At 51.5% G+C, this 23,832-nt stretch overlaps 1 protein-coding gene across 22 annotated transcripts in view; it reads right to left on the reverse strand.

The window, feature by feature from the left end:
• Positions 1–1,549: 1,549 nt before the first annotated feature.
• Positions 1,550–23,832, reverse strand: part of TMEM108 (transmembrane protein 108) — a 473,125-nt gene continuing 450,842 nt past the window's right edge. For all 22 annotated transcript variants that reach the window (XM_036220017.1, XM_036220011.1, XM_036220015.1 and 19 more), the window contains 3 exons: positions 16,871–18,286; positions 7,800–7,954; positions 1,550–3,493 (listed from right to left, as the gene is read on the reverse strand). In XM_036220017.1, the coding sequence (XP_036075910.1) occupies positions 3,371–3,493; positions 7,800–7,954; positions 16,871–18,286 (1,694 nt within the window). In that variant the 3' untranslated portion in view covers positions 1,550–3,370. The remainder of the gene's footprint in view (positions 3,494–7,799; positions 7,955–16,870; positions 18,287–23,832) is intronic.

Consider the following 23,832-nt stretch of genomic DNA (forward strand, 5'->3'; position numbering starts at 1 on the left):
GACCTTGACTGCATTGTTTTTTCCCTTCTCTGGACTGTACTTCCCACTCCCTGGCCTGGACTCTAACTCACTACTGCATTAGACAAGGGATCTTGGGCAAATTCAGGTCCCTGTTTCCCTCTAGCCGCAGCCTGTACATCTGTTTCCTCAGCTGTCAGAAAACAAGTAAGTAAAACAAAGAGAAAGTTTTCCAGGAAGCTCTTTAAGGGTACTCCAAGTTAGGATTGGATGATGCCTCCTGGTTTTAATTCCTCAGAACCCGCTAAGGCATGTTGTTGTGTTCTCACCTCAATCACTTCTCAGGCCAAGAAAGGATCCTCCAGCCCCAGGAATGACATAATGGACCTAAAAACCACTGCACTCAAGTTTTACCCAGAGGCTAAATATTTGTCCCAGATCCTACAGTGTGGGGATCCACCTCCAGTGAGAGAAAGGAGGGGAGTCAACTTTCAGCGTGTGCCGAACCCTTTCCAGGGCCGTGTATGATTTCCATATTTTATTTCATCAGTCCTCAATTCAGTGTTAGGAGGTAGGCACAGGGTTGACATGTACTGCCATTTGGGCTGCGCACTGCACAACTCCAGGAATATCATTGTATGTCCTATGACTGGCTATTGTTCTCTTAGGTGACAAGGACCTTGAGAGCTGCAATGACTTGCCCCACATCCCATGTTCAGAGTGTAGCAGAGCTGGATAAGAAGGACGGCCCCCTCTGACGCCTAGTCCAGTGACTTATCTAGGACAGCCTCTGTGTCCCACCAGCTAGGGAGCAGGGTACCTACCCAAGGTCACACAGGAAGAGTTAGAAGCCCTGGTCGCCTACTGGAGTATTCTATGTGCTCTTCCTTGCTGATTAGGACACCACAATTCTTTTCTTTTTTTCTTCTACTTTGCCTTGTTGAGATGACATGGAAGGTATTTTATAAATATCAATGTTGGTTGTATGATTGACAGATCAAGGAACCAATGTGATCAAGTAAAGGCCGGCAATGTCCCTTGTTTATTTAGATGTGGTATTCTTACTGTGAAGGGCCCGTGGTGCCCATCAAACAGTGTTATGACAACATCCTAATACACGTGATGCTGACTGGGTTCTGAGAAGCTGCATCCCTGTGAATTCCAAGATGTACTGTCCAAGGCTAAATGAAGTGTTCAAGCTACTAAGTTGTTTGCAAAAGTTTAGGTACTATTATTCTCTACAGGATGGCAACACTCAGTGGCTAGGTTAGCTTCAAATTTCCCTGACCCAAAGATATTTACAGTAAAGATCCAAGCCCTGGGGAGGGAGAAGGCAAGGGGGGATAGCCCCTCATGACTCCAGTGTCTCCAAAGACCTGAGGTGAGATGATTCTCTTTTGGAGAAATCGCAGACATGTTTTAAAGGTTTTGTCTTATCGAATGATAAATTGCTAGTCCTATTGGCTCATAACTCTCATAAAACCCAAAAGAGATTAAAAAATACAGATGGCTGTTAGGTGGTATTAATACTGAAGGAAGACTTAAAAGTTATTTTAAAATGAAAAGAATGCAAGATGTATTAGCAACTTAGTCTTCTGGCTAATAAAATAAGTTTATTTATATATACATGGTAGCTGAATTCTGTCGATAAGGAAAAATAAGTCATACATCCACATATGTATATATAACATATGTACCTTTGATTACATATATTATATATAAATTTGACTTTACAAACAGATTTCTTTCTCTATATACACACACATATTGATATACTGAATGCAACAGCTAACAAATATTATGATGATGTTAAAAGGTCAGACAACAGCACACTGGAAAATGAACCTCAGATCAACATGTAACCTGCTCCTTTGTGAGTTGAAGAGTCTTTGAAGAGAGACAACCAGCGAACCCATGTTGAGTACATTCATACAACACTGAAAACACATTTTCGAAGGCCATCTTTTTTTTTTTTAAAGGAAAATGTAGAAAGGAAGGAAAAATTCATGATAAAAAGATCACAGCGACAACACGAACATGTGGCCCGACATTCAAATTCAATTCGTGGTCTGACTATAAGAACATCTATATTCAAAATATACTATCAAACTATTTTTCTTTTGGAGAAAGGACGTGTTAAAGCGGTTATCTTCTGTCCCAGCCACTACCTATTAGGGGAAAAAAAAATGGAGAAGCAGCCGTCTCTGGAAGGCCCTCTTTTGTCTCTGAGGGTCTGACCCCCATTGGCCGAGCTGGACGTGGTGTGGGTTGAGGAGGGGGCTGCCCGCTGACCGGAGCAGTGTGGTGGGTTGGGGGGAGGGGACTGGAAATGAGAGCTGACTGGCATGTCCATCTGCTGACCCCCAAGTTGGTCTGCAGTGCTGAGGAGGGATGTGATGGTTCTTCTCCCAAGCTGTCGCTTTGGCAATCTTGTTGTTTTAAGATCACAGGAAGGTGATTTCAAAAATTATAGCTCCACACTTCAAGGCTTCGTACATAAACATATTCCTCGGGGGCGCAATCCAATGGCCTTTTGAGAAAATGAAACTGGACCCCAATAAACATGTGATCCTTGAAGAAGGACAAGAATTTTCAAGCTCCAGGCTGGGATCTGCGTCTAAACCCTCTCCAGAGAAAGGCACGAGTGTTGAGTGCAGATGTGGGTGTTGGAGAGGGTGCAGGCATGTGCTCAGAGGGGGCCTTCTTTGGCCAGGGGAAGGCAGTCCTGTGGCTGGCACAGCGGAAGGCCCCTGTTGTGTGATGGCAGCGGGACCGCGCCTCGGGGCGCCTGGTGAACTCCGTGGGTCCTGCAGGGCTGCTGGCCCTGCCTGCGTCTGCTTGGGTGGAGTTGCACTCAACAGCCAGCGTGCCAGCGCGAGGCCCCAGGGCCCTCCTCTGCTGGGATGATGACGTGTTCCCTGTCCTGCTTTAGTACATGAGTCTGTCATCCTCTTGCCCCGAGGTGGCCCTTCACTGATGTGCATAGGACGGGGGAGGCAGGGGTCTCACAGAATCCAGAGGAACCAGAGCTTTAAGAATCACTCAAAGGACCGTGCACAGGACAGTGTAACACTCCGGTTCTACAGGCGGGTCTCTTCCCTCACCTGCCTGGGGCTGCTGGGCCCCCCAGGTGCTCCGGGACAGTTAGTAAGAGAAGCAATTAATGCCACTGCTTTGCTTAGAAATACTTTTATTTTATAAAGCCATGGACTGTACTGTAAAGTTTTTTTTTTTTTTTTTTTTTTTTAACCACACTTATAAAAAAGATGTTGACAATTCTTAGGGAAAAAAAAAAGCTGAAAATGTTTCTCATTAAGTCAGGGCTACACAAAGATTATATTTATAATATATATTTGTATATTTATAATTTAGAGATGAAAGGTAGGGAACGGCAAAGCGAGGGCTGCTACGGTTAGATCTCTGATACCTGATCGTTTCCCACAAATAGCGTTTCTTGGCAGAAGGGGTTAACAAGGACCATCCCAGTGTCTCTATAGTCACCGTTGGCTGGGGAGCGGGGCTCTGACAGCTGGTCCTGCAGGGAGAGAGACAAGGGGAGAGTGTGAGCTAGGAGGCTTCATGAGCTGCCATTCTTAAAGCAACGTACCCACGGGGACATTTATTTCCAAAAGGAATTGCTCGGTAAACATTTTCCATCATCCTTACTGCCAATGCTGAGCCCTCTCTACTCTTCTTTCAGATTTTTATAGCAGCTTCCAAAGAAGATTTCCTACTTCCTAACTTGCCCTCACTTTGGAGATGCCAGAGATGGCCCTGTTCTCCTTGTCAACATGCGAGAGGGCTCTCTTGCCATGTTTGACCCACAGCGCAGGGCTCACTGCCCCAACGGGCAAAATCTGGTCCACTTGGGCCCCAGACTCTCCTTCTTGCCTCTCTCTCACAGATAACTGGGAGACCACATTGCTTTTCCTCTCTGAACATACCCTACACTTGCCTACCTCTTTCCTCTCCTGCCACCCAGTTGTCAGAGCCTTCACAGGCTAAATCCTCCCCTCCTGAACTCTCCAAGAGTCAGAATCCATGCCACATTTCTCGTAGTACTAGCTATGCTGAGGTGAGCAGATCTGAGTCTCCGTATGATTTGCACAATCGGTGGTAAGTGGAAAATTCAGTCTATCGACACAGCCCCTGGAGGAGAAAAGCCTAGAGACAGGCAATCCACTGCTCAGGTCATCTGAATGGCTGTGGCCTCCACTACCAAGGCATGCAAGCTTTTGTGGGCCACCGAATGGCTGTACTCGGACTCAGGCCCAGGCAGTGATGTAGGGGGAAAAGTCATAGCTTGTTGCAATTCTAAACAACTGGAGTCTCAGAACCGGCAGGCAATTCCAGGGAGAAGGCTCAGCCACAGGCTCGGGTACAACTGGCTTAAGCTTGACTTGCTTAGGTGTCTGCACTTAAAGGAGCCACAATGAATACTCTGAAGTTTACTTTTAAGCAAAGTATATATAATTTTTGATGAGTTCATGTTGCATTATAGAGAATAAGGAGGGAAAGGAAGAAATGCCACTTGTTGGTAAAATGTCCTCTGAAGACAAGTGTTTCCTTCAATGTTTTCAATTAGTTGAGTGCCCATCTGAGGGGCAGGTGCGGGGCTAACTCTCTAGGTAAGGAAACAGGATGGCATGTCAGCTAGGGACAGAAATTCTCCGTCTTCCCTGGGCTTTTGGATTGAGCTGTGTAGGGGACTTTGGAGGCCAAGGTCTGGCTTGTCATTTTACGGTTCTTGCAAAACAAGTATTCACCCAGGGTAAACCATGTGTGGACTTTTCACTGCATGAAAAAGAGAAAGTTATTTAAGAAGCAACTGAAATAAGAAATAAAAAAAAAAAGAGGAGGAGGAGGGGAAGGAAGAGGGAGAAAGAAGAGCAAGCAGAGCAGGCATGGAAAAGTTCCCAAGCGCCTGTGGGGTCATAGTTTTGCCTGTGTGGCCCAGACTTGTGTTTTGCTTCTTTCGTGGACCCAGAAAGGGAGCAGGGCACAAGACAAACCTGCTTAGGCAAAGCACTGGGCAGCTGCAGAAGCTGGCAGCCAAAAGGCAGGTGGTGAGTGCGCGCCCGAGGCTGTGGAATGCGGTGGAATGTTCCCTGGACTGTATAGGCACTCTGCGGGTGGCCTGCAGTGCACGCGTGTGCCCGCAGAGCCGGAACAACTGTAGCATTACTCTAAATAAAGCAGAGAGAGCGGGCCTGCCGGAAGGGAAACCTATAAACTCACTCTGAAGCCACACTGAGCTTTGTGCTGCTGGTTTTCTTGTGACTGCCTGATCCTGAGCTCATGGCTGGTGGGGGTGGCTCCTTTACCTGAGCCTCTGGCTTGTGTCCCATGCTGGCCCTGGTGCTCTGGGCTAGAATGACTAACTGGCCCTTTCTATGGTGCACTCACATGCACTGTCCTTCTCAAAGAGACTATGAGAAATTTAGAGTTCAGGGGTTCGTGACCCACACTCAAAGTGGGGGCTGCCCCTTGGCCGGGTTACCCAGTTTTCACTCACCGTAACAATTCTCAGGTACACTTTTGCCATGCGAAATGTGTGCTGACCATACTAAATGCCAATGCCTTCATGAAGCCCATCCCTCTGCTTGTCCTTCGGCTAAAACTTTTATTCAGCATTTACTGTGAGTTGGGCATTGGCCTGGGTGGTGGATAAATTGTGAGTAAAACTTTGGGTTCATTTGTGTGACTAACATTTACCGAGTTCCTATCAAGTGCTGGGCACCGTTCTAGGTGCTAGAACAGAGCAGTGGGAAGAAAAATCAGGCTCTCGCCCTTAGGCAGCTTAAATTTAGCAGGGGAGACAGATGACGAGCAGGTCAACAGCGAGGACGACACAGTGTCAGGTGGTGAGACGTGCTCTGTGCAGGAAAGGGAATAGAGCACCATGGGGTCGGGGGGAGGGCGGGCTTCTAATTTGTACAGAGCAGTCAGGGAAGGCCTCCCTGAGGAGGTGACATTGGAACAGAGACCGGAAGGATGTGAGGGCTGGAGGCAGCCAGGAGCAGAGCATTTCAGATAGTCACCAAAGCAAAGCTCCAGGGTGGGAATATGCTCACTGTGCTAGAGAACAAAAAGGTTGGTGTGGCTTCAGTTTTTGATCAAAAGGAGGTCTGGCAGGAAGGAGGCAGGCAGGTGGGCGGAGGCCAGCCCTTGAAAGGTCTGATCGGAGGAATGTAGGTTTCGTTCAAAGTGTGAAGAGGAGCCATTTGAGGATTGGGAGCCATGGCTGACATGAGGTCCTGTCTTAAAAAGACCATCTGGCTGTGCGAAGGACAGACGGTAGGACGCCAGACAGCAGCGGGGAATCCTCTTTTCAGAAGCTGTTGCAGCAATCCACGACTGAGGGATGGTGGGAGCTCGGATGAGGTGGGCAGCAGTGCAGGTGGTGAAAAGTGCTCCTGTGTAGGTCAGGGGAGGCCTCTCTGAGGAAGTGATGGTTAGGCTGGGCCTGAATGCAGAGTAGGAGACAAGTGGAGGGGGTGCCAGTGGGGGACAGAAGACATTCCAGGAGAGGGAACGGCTTACGCACAGCTGTGCAGTGGGATATAACTTGGTGTTGTAAAGAGTAAGAAGAAACCCGGTGTGTCTGTTGCTTAGCCACTGAGAAGGAGAGGGGCATGAAATAAAGCCAGAAATTTGGGCCGGGGCCAGATCTACCTTGCAGGCCCTGTAACAGACTTAAGAGACTAGGAAGCCACTGAAGGATCCTGAGCATGGGAGCAATGTGGTCATGTTCATGCTTACTGATGCTCGCCCTGGCTGCCGTGGTGGTAGATCTTCACGGGAAGAACCACTGGGCTCGCGCTGCCTTTACTCACATGTCCACCATCTTTCTCCATGGACATCTCGACTGCATCCAAGTCGATCTGCTTGTGTCTAGTCTGTCTGTCTGTCTTTCCTCCACCGATTCATCCATCCAATGAACCATCCATCCTTTCCTCCCTTTCCACTCACTGATCACATATAGAATGCCATCACCAGGCCATCAGCACCACCTTTCTAAAACTAGGTCACACGCAAAGCTCAAAACTTTTAATGACCTTCTGCTGCCCAAGACTAAAGTCCTTTCAATCCCATTCGAGAGCATGCCTAATCCTTCTGCCTGTCCTGCTGCACCCTGGCCTCTGCCCCCCTTCTGTGTGAAAGTAGAAAGATCGTAGACTCAGAAGCCAAAGAGACTGGGGTTCAAAGCCCAGCTCTCTCACTGGCCAGCCAGGTGTTTTGGCCAAACGCTTCCTTCAATACCACGCCCAGCACACATCCCCATCTTTACTCAGGCTGAAATACTGTCAGAATCCACTTATCCCTCCCAGCACCTCTACTGTGAAGACTTTCCTCGCCTGGGTTTCCACTCTCCGTGAACTCTTCTTACATCTCCCCTAGTTTGCTTTGTTTTTGAATGATGCTTGGGGTTCATATCTCAACCACATCTTGGAATCTGGGTCCCTTGAGAGCAAGCTCTCATGTTCATAATCCCTAGGGAGCATCTGCCAAAAAAAATCTGCCACAAAATGGGTCCTTAAAGAATATTTGTTGACTCGTCCCCAGAATCCAGAAGTCTCAAGAACAGTGCTTCTAAAACTTTAACATGTGCGTAAAGCACCTGGGGATTCTTGCTAAAACAGATCTCTTGATTCAGTAGGGCGGGGTGGGGCTGCAGCCTCCTGGCTGCTGCCGCTGCCGCTGCTGGTCCCTGCAGCACGCGTTGAGGAGCAAGGCGCTTAGAAATAAGCAGATGCTCCGCAGTTCTCTTTGGAGTTGCTGCCTTTGCAGGCAGTGGGGCCAACGCTTGCAGAGGGTACCCGTGGCTTTAGGCTCATTACCTCGGAGGTTTCGAGGGACTGGATCTCCCTGGGTAACTCCACGGCATGCTTGTTGAAGTAGTCCATGGTGATGGCATTGTTCCAGTAGCTCAGGTTGTTCTCCGGGTTGGCCGTCTTCTTCTTCCTCCTCAGGCAGCACACTGTCAGCAAGACAGCTGTGGAGAGAGTTCAAGTTAAGAGAAGGAGAGGGAGGTGACAAGCACAGAGCCAGCATTGCCAGGTGACAGATGCCAGCCTCCAGGTGGGGGTGTGACAGTCATACATTCAGCCACTTATCCCATTCATTAATTCATCTGTTTGTTCAACCAATAGCTATATATGTTGAGTGCCTACTTTGAGCTGATGCTGGGGATATAGGGAATGGAAAAAAAAAAAAAAAAGACAAGGCTGCCCTGCTTCTAGTGTGGATGCGGAGGGATGCAGAGGGGGTCAGACAATATGTAAGTAATAAACAAAATGAATAAATAAGGTAAATTCAGAGAGTGATAACTGTTCAAAGAAAATAAAACAGAGTGAAGTGAGAGAGACAATGGAGGGGACCTGGGGGAGAGGGTGCTTTGGAGTCATCATGAAAGGCTCCCCTGAGGAGGTGACCTTAGAGCTGAGAACAGAACGTGGGGAAGGAGCCAGCCATGTGCCGAAGGGGGGCGGTGTGTTCCAGGGAGCGACAACAGCACGTGCAAAGGGCCTGAGGTGGGGATAAGCGTGGTGTGCGTGAGAAAAGACTAGCACGGCCGGAGTGAAGTGAGTGTGGAGGAGTGAGGTAGGAGATGAGGCCAGAGCAGTATCTAGGGGCTGCATCCATCGGGCTTAGGGGCAAGAGACCGGATGTAATTTCAGTAATCTGGAGTTATCTGGGCAGGCTGGAGTGCCACTCCCTAAGTCCGTTCCAAGAAAAGGCCTTGCTCATTCGGCGAGAGGGCTGCGCAGAGCCTGGCTGCTGAGAATGGCATGTGTGCTCTGAGTCGCTCTGCTGGGCTGATGAGCAGGAGGGTGGCAGAAGAGGGGCGGGCCTAAATAAGTGCTTGATTCTCATAGAGGGCCTTGATGGCAGAGGCCCGCAGAGCAGAATCACTGGGCAGAGGTCTTGGCGTCATCATCATCATCATCACCGTTATCATCATCATCAATCTCCACCTGCCTCCCCCCGCCCCCCCACCTCACAGTTATATAGTGCTTATGTGCCAGGCGGGATTCCAAGACTTTATAACCATTAATTCATTTGGTCCTCCACTTATCTCTATGAGATCAGTACTATTAGGTTTCCATATTAGACTGTTAGGAAAACTGAGACTCACAGAAGTGCAGTGACTCGGCCAAGAGCAAACCCAGACATCTGGACTCTAAAGTCTGTGCTCTTAACCATCCACCATCCTGCCTCACAGAGACACACCGAAGACTGATGCCGCAGCCTGTACTGCACAGTTGGGCCTGATCAGGGCTCCACACAGCTTGATAGGTGACCCTGTCTGTTCCAGCTCTGAGACTCCTGGGGTCCCAGGGAGGAAGGAGTAGGTCTGGATGTTGATGATGAACTGGTGTGAACACAGTGGCCTGGGCGCGCTGACAGGGAAGGCCAGAGGTCAGAGAGGTGGGATGGCCTGTCCAGGCTCACACAGTGGAACAGATGATGCAGTGACAAGAGTGGCGAAGCCTTCCTGGGGAGGAGCCAGTAAATGAAGACTGGGCGTCTCCTGTCCAGGCTCACCATCACCGGAGCCTGTAGGGCGGGTGAAACTGCAGGCCGGGGGTAGGCAGGGCTGCCCCCGACACCCTGGAGGGGTCAAACATCTGTGCTGAGGAGGGGGACCCAGATTGAGCTGCCCACAGAGGCTGGCACCATGATGGCAATGGCCACCAGGGGGCAGCGGAGGGCCAGCTTTGTCCACAGCAGCTGTAAGGGTCTGGCTAGCTCCACAGGGAACTCTGCATGCAAGGCTGTGGTGAACTGGATGCAAAAGTTGTCACACACAGAGACCACAGGACCTACACCCCAGACCTCTGTGGGAGGAATTCCCCCGATGGAGAAATTCTGTAGCTCTCTTCCTGGCTGCCAGGCCTGCCGGCATCTCAACCTGAGAAGGCCAACAGACAAGGTCAAGAGATGTGGCAAGTCTCCACTTCATCCGATCTGCTTTGATCAAAAACACTTCTAATTTGCTCACCACTCTTCCAGGTGCCCTTAAAAATGTTTTAAAAATATAAAAGAAATATATGAATGTTTGAGCTAAAAGGAATCTTAGATTGGCTGGTATAGACTTGTTCAAATTTTGTGGGTCTCCTTCTTCCCTTCCTTCTTTCCTTCCTTCCCTAGAGCCCTTTCTTCAGCTGGTTGAGGGAGGAATGGGGGATGGGGGTGGGTGAGATGCAGAGCTCAGCCTGAGAATTTGCTCATTTAGGACACCACCTTATTCCCCGGAAGAGAAGACTGTGATCCAGAGGATCCAGCTGACTCGCCACAGGTCACAGGGCTGTGAGTGGCAGGGCTGGGGCAAGACCCCAGGTCCTGTCTCCCTGTTTGTGGTGTCCATATTCTTCACTGTCACTACCTTTCCACGCTGCTCCTGGAGCTGGAATGGTGAACTAGCCTGGGAGAATTCAAGCTGGTGAAACAGTGGCCGCAATGAGGGGTCAGGCCGCAGTACAACCGCGCCGCTAACCCAGGCTGGCGCCGGCTGTGGAATCTAGGTCCCCTGATCCTCCCCCGCTCCCCGCAAGTCCTGTGCTCCCTCTAAACCCACTCCGCCCTGGTTCCAGAGCCTGGGCCTGCTTTAAATCCTGAGAGAAGGGCTGGCACCGCTGCGGATGGCCTCGGGGCTGAAGCGGAGGGTTCTGTTCCTAGCTCCCCCTACTCCCTCCCCGCCACGTTAGTGCTCTGGGCCTGACTGTTCTTTTTCTCAGGAGTTGCCACTGCCTCTCAAGTGCCATGTCACTGATATTCTAGCAGCTGGCCTGGCTATAGAAAGAGAGCACGGGCTTGGCGTCCGAAAGACCTGGGTTCGGGTTAGGCTCTGCCGTGTATGTATTACACTAAGTCACTTCATCGAGCTGATGACTACAAACCTCAGAGTCGTAACCAGAGTTAAAGAGATAATGAATGCAAGCTACCTAGTGCACTACCTGACACACAATAGGTGCTTAATTAATGAGAGTTTTCTTGTTCTCCCAGCATCCTCCATAAGAGGTCTCGAAAGAAAAACTGGGCTGCATGACTGTTCGATGGCTCAAGGCCAAGGCTTCTCCACTTGTGGTTTACAATTTTCATTCTTTCCGTGGTCTGACCTTTAATCCCAGAAAGGACAGCACAACTTGGACTTATGGAGTCTCGAACATGTCCCCAGCCCTGACCTAGGTGCTTTACAGCCTGATTTAACCCACTGCGTGTGAGGAAGGGATTGTTATGCTTCCCAGTTACAGTAGAGGCACCTGAAGCTCATGGAAGTTTGCAACATTGATCCTGCTCACCCAGCTCAACACTGGAACTTAAACCCAGGTCTCTGTGACCTTCAGGTTGATGCTTGCTGTCCCATATTGTCAAGACCACTGGAGGGAAAGTACCTTAGGCATGTGGAAATACTTTAAAAACTGCACGGTTTTGTGCAAACACAAGGCGTTGGCCACCCCTTTCCATTTTAGTCAAAAACTTCAACAGCTGTTTCTCGAAAGGCAACAGCTGTCAGGCTCTAGGTTTTAAAATTGGAGTGAGAATTAAGCAAGTTCTCTTGTGTTCCTAAGGATGTCAATGGGGAAATGTTCATGGCTTGTCGGATGTATGACAGGAAGGAGGAAGGTCACTGCTTTTAAGATGGTGTGGATGCTGCAGCCACGAAAATCCTCTGCTCCGATCTCCTGTGCAGGGAGCACCGCTCGGGGACAGCCCCAGTCGCTGCCCCTGGGTCCACCGTCACATACGTGCTGACGGCATGCTTCCCGGCCTGCTCTCAGCCACGACTGACGGCAGCGGAGGTACTGGCGCCGGCCCATTCCTGCAGGACAGGGGGCTGAGGGCTCGCTCATGCTCTGAGGACTCCCACTGGCCTGCCAGAAACTCCCTTAGAACTGTACCACAGTCCAAGACTCTTCCTGCTCACTCCTCCTTGTCCGTCTCCCTTCACAGGTCAGACCTGCACTGCAGTCTGAAGCTCTCCCTGCCTGATCCGGTCCCGTCTTTCATCTATCACAGGTGTTTCCCCAATGAATCTCTTGCAGGCCTAACCCCATCTTGGTGTCTGCCTCCTGAAGACTCCGAACTCACACAGTGGACACTGATCCTATTTTTACAGGTGACATCTTGGAACAATGATTAAACTGCTTGTCCAAGTCCAACAGGCCATGAGTGGAAGAGCTGGGATGACATCCAGGTGTGTCTGGTCCCCAAGCCAAGTTTTCCTATCACATCAGGCCTCCTCTCCAGCAATTCATGCAGGTTTAAAGTTATGAAACGTTAGGGCAGGAGCTCTGTCATGTTTTAGTGTGGCCATTCATTTTGTACATGGAAAATATGAGACCTTACAAGGAAGGTTGGGTCCGGCAGTGCCAACCTGAGGGGTGAGCCAGGCTGTGCGCAATCATTTTCCTCCTTGGAGGCTGAAGGAGGAGGCCCAGGGGAGGCGTCAGGGTACGGAAGGAGGCCAGGCTAGACACGAGGCCATGGACCGGCGGGGTGGGGGGTGGGGGGACCAGGTCTGGGATCTTACTGTCTGGCTTCCCATCCTAGCTGGAGGGAATAAGCCTGAAGAAGTCCAAAGAAGTCTCCACCAGGGGGCGCTGATTGGGAGACTCAGAGATGCTGTGAGAGCATGGGCATGAATGACATTGGTTGAGCTGAGGTGACAGCCCCTGGACCAACCCTGCCCTGCCCTGAGGCTTCTCTCCCTCTTCCTCCTTCAAGTGGTTCATAAGCCTCAGGGAGACAAACCTAGTCATACTTCCTTCTTGTCTCAATCTCTTTTCACTGGAAAGAGTAAGTCTTACCCCGGTTTTCTTATATAATAATTACAAAGTCAGTTTGGGCCTATGAGTAAAAGGTGCATACATACATTCAGATTTGACTGCTATTCAAGGAAAAACTAATATAGCCAAGAACCGTGTTGGGCACAAGGGTATGGTATCTCTTTGAACACGGCACTGACATTCCTATGACATTTACTGTACATCTACAGGGAAGCCAGACTGCTCCGGGGCAGGGTGCACATGGCCCCTCACACACCCGGGGTCAGCGAGAGGTGCTCCTCTGCCCTGGCTGGGCTCAACTGGATCGATGATGAAAAACGTCTGCAGCTGGCCTTGCTTCTCGTTCTCGCCCCCATATGCCCCTACCTTTTCCCAGGGAGGCTGGGCGGAGACATTCTCAAGAATGGACGTGGCAAGTGCAGAACAGGCCAGAGAGCCTGGAAGAGACACAAAACTGACCTCCTGATGAGAACCCCGGGCGCCGACAGTAGTGAGCTAGGGTCTCAGTGCCAGGCCCCGAGGCTTCTAGCAGCAGGTTCTGGGCTCTGTCCTGATGGTGGCAGCAGAGACCAGCTCAGACCCGCTTCCCTGCCCTGGCCAAACGTGGCCTGGATCCAGTTAATTCGGTTCCCAGCACAGAGGAAACCCGGGGTGGCTGTCTCTGGCAAGGCTCAGGAGACAAAGCATTTCTTGGTCTGGCACAGATGCCCTCAGCCGTTGGGAGGGGCTTGCGAGCTGGAAGGGCAGGTGGTACTGATGACACCCCTCCATGGCCAGGCTTGGTATCTGCTATGACCAGCCCCTGCTTCCAGAGCAGGGGATCACCACCTGCCCGGCGGCCCTGGCCATTTGAAGTCTGGCTTCCGGTGGATGGAGGGAAGTAGGGCAGGGCGGCTGGTCTGAAAAGTCAGACGCGTGGAGATCTATGCATGTGCTTTGCTACCAGCCGGATGCCCGAACTACCTGGCAAACTGGCAAAGGAGGAAAAACCTTCTTTGAGAGCTGTCGACGGAGCTTTAGGATAAGCGTCAGTGCTGGGAAGGTCTGAGATGGGGCCCTTAGACCTGAAAGAGGTCTGTCGGCCTGATGACCAGAGTAGGGTTGGGCTATGAAGACGGTCTGCTAAGTCATTCATCTGCGTGTTGAAAGAACGCAGTGTTCCGAAGTGGGACACGCATTCTATCTTACTGTCCTTCTCATCTGGGCCTTTGCAGGGTTGATGACGGTCCCACAGGAGTTGGGGCTGTGACCAAGGGCAGGCGGCTGATGTGGAGGAGGCCAGAGCGGAGGCAGGACCCTGCGTGAGGCCTTAGCAGAGCCCGCCTCACGGGCTTCTTGGCTGTGTTAGTTTTTCCCCGTGGATGCTGGAGATGCAGATGGATGCCAAAGGAAGCGGGGCTGTGAGTCTGCTTGAACAAAGCTTTCATGTCATCCTTTACAAAGTCATATGTTCTATCCCTAGCACCTGCGGGCTCCAGTCAGTGCCAGAAGCATTTTTGAGCTGCAGTTCCAGACCCTGTCCTTGCTTCTATCTTGGCTGACGTTATCATAAACGGCTTAGGCGGCCCATGGGTTTTCTGCCTTTGCAGTAAGGTCTGATTTAATCTCAAACTCATACATAGCAAAAGGGCTGGAGAAGTCTTTTTAGAGCTGCAAAACCCAGGTGGGTGTGGCCTGTGACTGCAAAGGCTAGATCTACTCTATGCTGTCCAGCCAGGCACAGAGGAAGCCCAGGTGGGGAGAGGGATCTGGGAGTGGGGGAGGAGCCACACCCCACACCTCCGACTCCCCAGTGCTTGGCACAGTGCCTGGCACACAGTGGGCACTCGGGAAATACTGCGTTGACTCAGACATATTCTACCACCAGATCTGGGCTGACTCACGTGTGATTGGGGCCCTGGGCATGTCACTTCACCTGGTGACTTACTCCCCACCTGTAAGGCGTGTTCCTTGCTCAATGTGTTTACTTGTTTCTGTCATTATTTTATTCCTCTGGCTAGTCTGTTTTAGGGATGGAATTATTAAAAATGATGGGAACTCTGTCTTCTAGAGCCTAGAGACATGTAAAGAATGGAAAATTAGAAAGCTGTTTCTAATGTGGTTACTTTTCTAATATGATCATTATTAATAATTCATTGTACAATGTTTTCTCATCATTCTTTTGTTTTAGAAGGGAGCAATCACAGTTTTAAGAATACATGTGTATGTCAATGAGAGAGAGAGCTGCTTAATGAAACAATGAAATGTGCAACCTATAAACATTGTCACTTTTCTTGAATTAGATCCTTGAGCCGAAGTAGGCTCTCCCCATCCCTGCCACCCCAACGTGGAAAGTTGGCTTTGCTTATCAACTATGAGAGACAAAAAGCTGGGAAAGGTGGCTCCTGAAAAGAACCCAAAATCTAGATGAAAAAGATCTTGTTGGAGTACAATGCCAGGCAGAAATCATTTTAAAGGCAAACACCTTCTGCACTAATGTTCAAACGACCCAAGACACAAGCATGGGCTGAGAGACCTGGCTTAACAGCCTCCTCTGTGGAAAGTTCCTGGGACTTTGTTCCTCTAGAGACCAGGGTGAGCGCACAGTGTGACGTGACAGTACGACCGACATTGCTGATGCCAGTGCAGGTTGCCTGAAGGGGACCAGAGCGTCCACACAAAGGAACCATCATCCGTTTTCCTCCGCATGGCTGGGCATGTGGAATGCTGTGCTCTCCCTTCTGGGGGAGCAGGGATAAGCTGGAGGCCATCTGGAGGGGCAGACGGGGATGGGGCGGGGGAGAGGGAGGCGGGGCCAGGGCACTGAGGGCCCTGCCCTGCGGAGACCTGAAGCAAGAGCGCAGCTTGGACACTGAGCAGACTGGCCTCAAGAACCTTTCCAAACATTTCAGGAGTTGATCGACTGCTTTTGTGTGATTTCAGAGGATGTGGCTTAGGACCACAGAGTGAAAATTACAAGGAAGCGAATGTCAGGCCCCCAAGAGAGCTGGGTAACAACCAGAGGGGTCAGAGGAGAATGGCCTGTCCAATGAGTGAGGATCACGGGGCCAGGGGGAGTTCTCACTCCTGAAAGATTCGGAAGGAGGCCGGATGATAACTCTGTGCGGGTGGGGTGAGGCTGAGGCTGAGATCAGTGAGGATTCCTGTGAGGTTATCAGAGAAACTCTAAGAATCTAGGATCAAGTACATGGGGAAGACAGAAAGGAAGCCCTAAGGTCCTGAGCGATTGCATCAGGTTTTTTTTTTATGGAGCTATCAGGGAGAAAGCCTCCCGACTCCTCATTAAAGAATGACAGGCAGCAAGCAGCAAGGAGGCGCTGGTGGCCTGGGGAGAGCCCTTTTCACCAATACCAGTGGAAGCAAAAGACCTTGATGAGGTCCACCCCGCATCCAGCTCAAACCACCCATTAACAAATGAAAGAGGTAGGAGGGGGGTGAGAATAGCTAAATTCTCAGGTAACGCTCAAGCTTTAGTTTAGCTACAAGAATTGAATTATGTTTTTGCCAAGGCTAACAGAACTTCCTGCAAGATCAAAGCTTCATCTCTCCTTCCTTGGGGGAAGAGAGAGGGGAGGAGAAGAGATGAGCGAGGAGAGGAAAGGCTGGGGGAAGTGGACATGACGCAGGAGAGGTCGGTTAGGGCTCTGCTCCCTGGAGGCTGTAAATTTGGACATGACAACTTTCACCTATGCTGTCTTGGTCCTACAGGCACTAGCAGGTCAGCCCTGAAGGTAAATGGGGCAGGATGGTGTCATGACAAGAGCACTGAGTTGAGCTGTAAGGCAGGTGCTTTGGGCTCTCATTCCAGGTCTGTCTCCAACTCTGGAGTCTTAGGTGAGCCACGTCACCTCTCCAGCTTGGTGTTTTTCTGCAAATGAAGGGTTATAACCAGTGGATGCCTGAGCTGTAGCCTGGCAGAGCCATGGATGGGGAGGGGGCAAAAATAACCCATGATTTTTTGTCTTGCCACCTTCTTTCTCGGAATTCTAAAAAGTTTTGTAGCCCACTTCGTGGGGACTGCCCATCTCTGGGACAAAGGAATTCTGGAGATGGGCAAGCTGATGTGGCGGAGGGGGAGGAAGGTGAGGGGGCGGGTGGGGAGAGGGCGAGGCACTTACAGCAGGAGGAGATGGGCACGCTGATGGCCAGGATCACCCAGGCGATGTCCATCTTGCTCAGGCAGATGGTGGCTCTGTGCTGGGGTTTGTCCCCTTCGGCCACATGGGAGATGTTCCCTGCAGTTCCAGGCTTCCAGGTCCCCGCAGGGACCAGGCGGTTGAGGAAGTTTCCGGTGGCCGTGGATACCATCGTGGAGAAAGGACTGGGAACCCTGTCGGTCACGGTGGGGGTGGCCACAGCCTCCTCCTTGGCGCGGGAAGCAGTGCTTTCTGAGACCCCGGGGGGTTGGGGTGGGGCCTGTGGGGTTGAGGATGTTCCCTGAGGAATCCCCTCGGAAGGGGCGGAGACGCTGGCACTGAAGGCAGCCTGGGTGGGCCCTGTGGCGGCCGTGAAGACTCCGGAGCTGGCGGCCAGAGGTCTGTTGGTTCCAGGGGTGACAGTAAGCCAGGAGCTGCTGGGGCTAGGACTGTCCTGGGGGTCACCACGAGGGTGCTGAGAAGGCACTGGGGCAGGCTGTGGGCTGGCAGGGGCACCTGAGGCTGCTGTGGCATCCGGCTCCCCTCCTCGGCTGGTGAAGGTAGGACCACCCCCCCGGTCTGCTCTGCTAAGGCCTGGACTGTCCTCTGTGGGCACCTGGGGGGTAGCGGGTGGTGCCCATGAGGTCCTGCTTGGTGCCACAGTTGCAGCCACTGTCTGGGTCTGTGGTGAGAAGGAGTAGCCCCAGAATGGGTTCCTGGGGGTGAGGGTGGAGGGCTCAGCCTCCACAGACCCTGTGAAATTGCCTTTGTAGATCTGGAAGATTTTCCCCAGAGGCCTCTTCTGCCCCAGATGCATGGAGCTCTGGTTTCTTCCCCGCCAGCCTTCCTTCCTTCCGGAGTGGCCACCGAGTGCAGGCAGGACAGGACGCGAGGAGCTCCCAGCCGCCTTTCGGGAAGAGCCGGGGGGCCTGGGGGCCCTGCGTGTGGTAGCCCGGGTAGGTCCTGCGGTGGGACGGCTGGTGGCTCCAGTTGGCCTTGTCAGCAGGATGGTGGGCCCAGCCTCCCCCAGAGGGTGGCCCTCCAGGTGGGAGGATGTGGTTGCCATGGCAGCAGGAAGGGGCCCTGTGGTCAGTGGGCCTTCGGCAGAGGGGGTGCTTGCTGTTGCCATAATGGTGGAGACGGCGTTCGTAGGGGGGCGTCCATCTGGATGGGGCGTCATCGTTGCTGTGGGGGTTTCGGCCTGTGAGGAGCGTCCATCGGGATGGGGGGTCAGTGTCACTGCAGAGGTGGGGGCAGCCGCCACGGAGGAGTGTCTGGCAGAGCTGAGGGGTGCTGTCGCCATGGTGCCTGAAGGGAGGACCTGAAGTGATTCCCTGGGAGACGGTTCCTGGGCAGCAAATACCAGTGCTTCGGTCAGTGCCAAGGTCAGGAGGGAGCCTTGAGAGGGAGACAGAGAGAAGAGGTAAAATACCCGGGGAGCGGCTCGGTGCCTGGGCCTCCTAATCCATGAACCTGTGACGTGGCGGAACGCAAGGGAAAGGTGGGGAGCCCTCCGGGGGGCCACACTGCTGCCCGACACTCCCCGGACACGGAGTCACGTGGAACTGGGCAGGTCTGTTAGGTGGGTGCCACCCAGCACTGTGGGAAGAGATCCCAGCTCCAGGGGAACCAGACAGAGCCAGCTAAATTGGCCAGGCCCATCCTTTCCCACATGCCTCTGAAAGGCCAGCAGTCTTCTGCCCAAGTCAGCTTCTCAGAATAGGCTGGGGCTGGGAGCAGGATGACAGCTTGTGGCCTCTGAGTGCCTGGGGGCCCTCTGCGGCCAGGGAGTGGTCAAGGCCAGCTCGACCACAGGGAAGCTGCGGCTTAGTGTGAGCCACCCTCAGCCACACTTCTTCTCAGTCTTCCATTTACGAACTGGACAAAAGTACAAAAGAACAGACCTCTCTCCACAGTTGCGGAGGGCCTACCCTCTCCTCGACCTTGGAGGATACAAAAAAGAACAGGGCAGTCTCTGGCCCTGGATGAGCTGGCATAAATCCACAAACAGTCCCGAAGAAAGGCAGGGGCATCTCGGTGCAGGCAGAAGGGAACAGGGGTCTAGAGGAGGGCGACCGGATCAGGCGCCTGTAAAGCACTTAGCACAGAGGCGGGACGAGAAGGTGTGGTCTTCTGGTTGTCCTCAGTGTTCACTGCTCGTGCAGCTACACTCTCTGTGGGAAATCACTGCTGATGCCTGGACTTTTTGAGTAGGCGGAACCCTTTTGAGCATTAAAACAAAGTCGTGGATTTTGCATAATGGTCAGCGGGTATGCTTTTAGTTCATTGAGAAAATGTACAAGAACGAAAACTTATAAATTTAAAAACACTTCTAAATATATGAGGCTTAATCACAACAGCGTATGCTTATCATTAAAAATAATACTTGACGTAAATGTGAGGACATAGGACCAATTCAGATTATAGACTGAAGGACTGGCCACCCAGGGGCAACAAACACGTGGCCTGAAGCAGCAGCCTGACAGACTCTGAGGCCTGATTCTGAGCTGTGGTTCACACGCAGGTCACTCCCTCTCGTGCCCTTCCTTCAGCCCTGCTCGCTGACCAGGCTATGGTAGAGCAGAGAGCTGTCTTCTTCTGGTCCCTCTCTTGGAACCTCCCTCCCCCAATACATTCCAGCAGGATGGATGGCCAAAGGGGGTCCCTGGTGGCGATTTCTGGCAATTTGGGATGGTCAGCTAAGCTGCTGACAGGGGAAGGCAGGGATGCTGGTGAGCTTCCGGGAAGCAGAGAGGGGGGAGTCACCTCCTGGCGTGCCTTTGAAGCAAGTCCCAGGGTGACCCCTGGGGCCACCTCCAACCTAGGTGTGGAGTGCGTTCTTGGAGTGGACCGTTGTCCCATCCCCCTCACCCTGCACTTCTAAATCAGTGGGTGGACGGAGGCCGAGGGACTGGAGATACATCGGAGACTTCAGCACCCATGATCTCTAGGATCGACAATTTGCCCTAAGCAACAATTCTTTCTAAACTTTCGTTCGTGATCGAGCTTAGACATCAGCAGTGTGCTCCGCTTATTCAGGCCAATGCTTAAAACTGTTTACGGAGCACCCATTCCAGCCCAGTCATTCACACTCGATTTAATCCTCATAACCACTCACTGAGTAGGAAATTGAGGCTCAGGGAGATTAAGTAACATGTTCCAAGTCGTATGGTAGCAGAAGTATATGAAACCAGGGCTGTATCCAAAATGCATGCTCTTTCTGGTCAATCATCACCAGTGATACAGAAGGAGGACGAGGGGCGGGCGGGGGGGGGGGGAGGGAACTGCATCCACAGAAGTAACAGCCCGCTGCTATGCTCTGACCAGTTCAGGGTTATTCAGCCCCTCCTTTGCAGTTTAATACCACAAGGATGATTTATTCTTAGAACTGGCATCAAGACATCTGATGTTTTGAGAGATATTTCTGTATAAGCCTCTGCTTGGCTCCTGAGTGCCTTGGTTACCCGAATTGTGTTATCCCCAACTTCATACGCTGAAGCCCTAATCCTCCCCACCGTCCCCCGCCCTGCAGTAACTCAGAATGTGACTGTATTTGAGATAAGGCCTTTAAAGAGGTGATTAAAGTAAAATGAAGCCATGAGGGTGGCTCCTAATCCAATACGACTGGTGTCCTCGTAAGAGGAGGTGATTAGAACACACAGAAAAACGGTCGGGAATGCTCGCGCAAAGAGCAGGCCATGAGAGGTCAGCGGTGGGGGGACACAGGCGAGTCAGGGGGAGAGGTCTCGTCAGGTGCCAATACTGTCAGCACCTTGATCTTGGGCTTCTAGCTTCCAAAACCGTGGGAACGCAAATTTCTGTTGTTAAAGCCTCCCACTTTGTGGTACTGTTAAGGCAGCCTGAGTGTCTCGTGTTAGAGACCCCCCAGAAAAAGAAGTAGAGACTGGGGCTGAGTGCCCATAGTTTATTTTGGGAAGCCATAAGGGTCTGAGATGAGCGAGACAGGGCAAATCAATACAAGGGCAAGTTATAAGCTGCCCAGAGTGGGCGACTCAAATTCACTGGAAACCAATCAGGAGCTGAGCAGACGGTCTCTCGAACTGTCTTGAGAGAGGAGCGCTTACATGCCCAGCAGCTCCACCCCGGGGGCCAAGGGCTGCCCCGTGCTCCTGGGTGCACATTCCGAGGCACCTCCTCACTCCTGCAGGGGGCCTATGTGGCTGTGGCAGAGAGGGGCTGTCTGGTTCCACCTGCATCCAGCTGGAATTAAAACGCAGGGTCCAGAGCATTCCTGGGGTGGAATACCAGATGCGTTGGCTACAACTGGAAGCCAGAGACCAAGGACACAGCAGTCTCTGGGCAGCGGCATCCATCAAGGGCAGTGCAAAGCTTTCAGAGAGACCTCGCTGACTGACGGGGTAGGGGGAGGGAGAGGAGCCACCCTCGCCTCCAGCACTTCTGCAGCACTCGAGGCAGAGGGGTTAACACTTCCCTGTATTCACAATACTCAGGGAAAGAAATTCCCCTGCCTCTCCCACCAGGAGCATCCCAGGGGCTATGACTGGAACCCTTCCTGCTGCAAGACTTGATAGTGCAAGTAAATGTGTTTGCCTTTACGGCGCCTTAAACTATTTTTCTCTCTAGGACTGTTAAAGCGCCCCTTAGCCATTTCTTCTTTACGCTTCAGAGCGGCGGTGCCCAGTATTTTTGGCACCAGGGACCAGTGCTCCTATGAGAAGCTAATGCCTGATGACCTGACACATGAGCCGAGGTGGTGATGCTGGCGCTGGGGAGCGGCTGCAGATACAGATGAAGCTTTGCTCTTTGGCCTGCCGCTCACAGTCTGCTGTGTGGCCTGGTTCCCAACAGGCCACTGACTGGTACCGGTCCACAGCCAGTAGGTTCGGGACTCCTGCTTTAGAGTAGACCATCGGTACAGTAAATAGACACTGCCGTCCTGGCTACGAAGGGTTTTTACCTGGAGGAAAACGTTTAGCTGTCTGGATGAGAGGGGCCCTAGAGGTAACTTAATCTGATCCTCTCATTTCACAGCGGGGCAAATGGAAGGAGTGACGTGAATAGTCCAAGAATACACAGCTGGTTGGGGACACAGCCTGCATCACAGAAATTATTTCAAAGCAACTTTTCATTTGCATCATAAAAATGGCTACAATGTTGCATTGCCCAAACACCTTCAACCTCCACTGTCACCTACAGTATGGAAATGAGACAAGCGTTTACCTCTCCTTCTGGGCGCAAAAGGTTAACAACTGAATACAAAGAGTGGCACACTGTCACAATAGCGGTGCAAGGCCTTCAACCCTAACAGATGCAATTTTCATTCACGGCCCTTTGTGCTGGCCTGCTCATCGAGCTCCCCCGCCCCAATCTGGGGCTACTGCCTCTTTGCAAGCCATTTGCATCTATTTACATAATGGATTCTGGAGGTTCTAATTCCACATATGTAAGAGAGACTAAAACTAAAATCTAGCTTGACATGCTTTAAATATGGAACCGATTTTTAAAGCATGTTGGAATAAGGAGAAGTGTGAGTGTGGGGTGGAAACCCTCAGATTGATGGGAGCCCTGATATCCATGAAGGCCTCCTCCTACCTAAAATTCCAATGTGTATGTGATCCCAGGACCTGGGGAAAAAAGGCCCTCCCCTCTGTTTATGTGGTTGGTTCCTACCGTTCATATTAGACATGATGTTTACATCTGGCAAAGGCAAGGAGGTGAAGAAAGAAATGGCTAGTGTGTACTGCATGGTTTCTACATACTGTGCTGCTTGAAGGGTTAAGCCTATCCTGACACAACCCTCACAACTATTAGCTCCTCCCTGTTGCAGCTGAGGAACTGCACAGAGAGGTACAGAAACCGGCCTGCTCTCACACAGCTGGGGAATGGTGAGCTGTGCTTTGAACCCGGCAGCTTGGCTCCAGAGTGTATAATTTAAACCACTTTCTCTCACTGCCTACCCCGCAGGCTGCTCTGCACAATGAAAGCAATGATCTACAATGTATTGGGAACTGATTTTCTATTATTGGTCTTTTGACTTTTCTTCCCTTTTACCTATTTCCTTCTATCTCCATTTCAGGGCTCTATGTGACACATTTGGCATTCTGTTAACAATCCAGTCCAATCAATTAACTTTACTTTCTACTTTGCCAAGTGACCAGGGCCTGGGAGGGGGATGGAGAATGGAGGGTGGGGTTGGGGGGAGGAGATGGGACAGGATTTGGAGTAGTGCAATTTAAGAGCTGGAAATCCCTGCTGTAATTTCCTCTTTTTCCCTAATCCTGGATCTCATGCACATGCTGCTTAATTAATGGTAAAATTTTTCTGTTAGAATTGCTTATACACACATACAAGACATGTTACATACATTTTTCTCTTACACACATAAACAGAGTTCTAACTCATTTTCCTTGTAATTTAAAATATCTTCTTTTAAGTAGAGCTCCTCATTAAACTAGGTTTCTACTGCCAGACATCGCCATTGCCTCTAAGCCCTATGACAGAGTCCCTGGAGTCTAAGAAGTCCTTCTACCCCATCTTGGCACTAAACAAGATGGCAGCTTGGCCAGCCTGGATGCCCAGTGTGGTGGTTGAAAATCACATCTACAAGTTCTCTGACACTCCTCCCACCGAGAGGTGGCGTCTACTTCCCTGCCCACGGAACCCAGGTAAGCCTCTGTGACCTCAATGAACAGAGGGAAGCAGAAGTGACACCACGTGGTTTCCAAGGTCGGGGCAGACAAGGTCTTGCAGCTTCTGCAGGTTTCTCTTGGGGGCCTTCAGCCCCATGCGAGAAGTCCTGCTCCCTCGAGGCCACCACATGGAGGGCGTGTGGAGAGACCATGTGGAGAGTGAGGGGGAAACCTGAGGGGCCCCAGCTGTTCCAGCCCAGCCAGGCATCAGATGTCAGAGTGAAGAAGCCTGGGAGACGACCCCAGCCAGCGACCATATAAGAGGCCCCCAGT

The sequence above is a fragment of the Rousettus aegyptiacus genome, unplaced genomic scaffold (assembly GCF_014176215.1).
Source record: "Rousettus aegyptiacus isolate mRouAeg1 unplaced genomic scaffold, mRouAeg1.p scaffold_m13_p_4, whole genome shotgun sequence".
Taxonomy (NCBI): domain Eukaryota; kingdom Metazoa; phylum Chordata; class Mammalia; order Chiroptera; family Pteropodidae; genus Rousettus; species Rousettus aegyptiacus.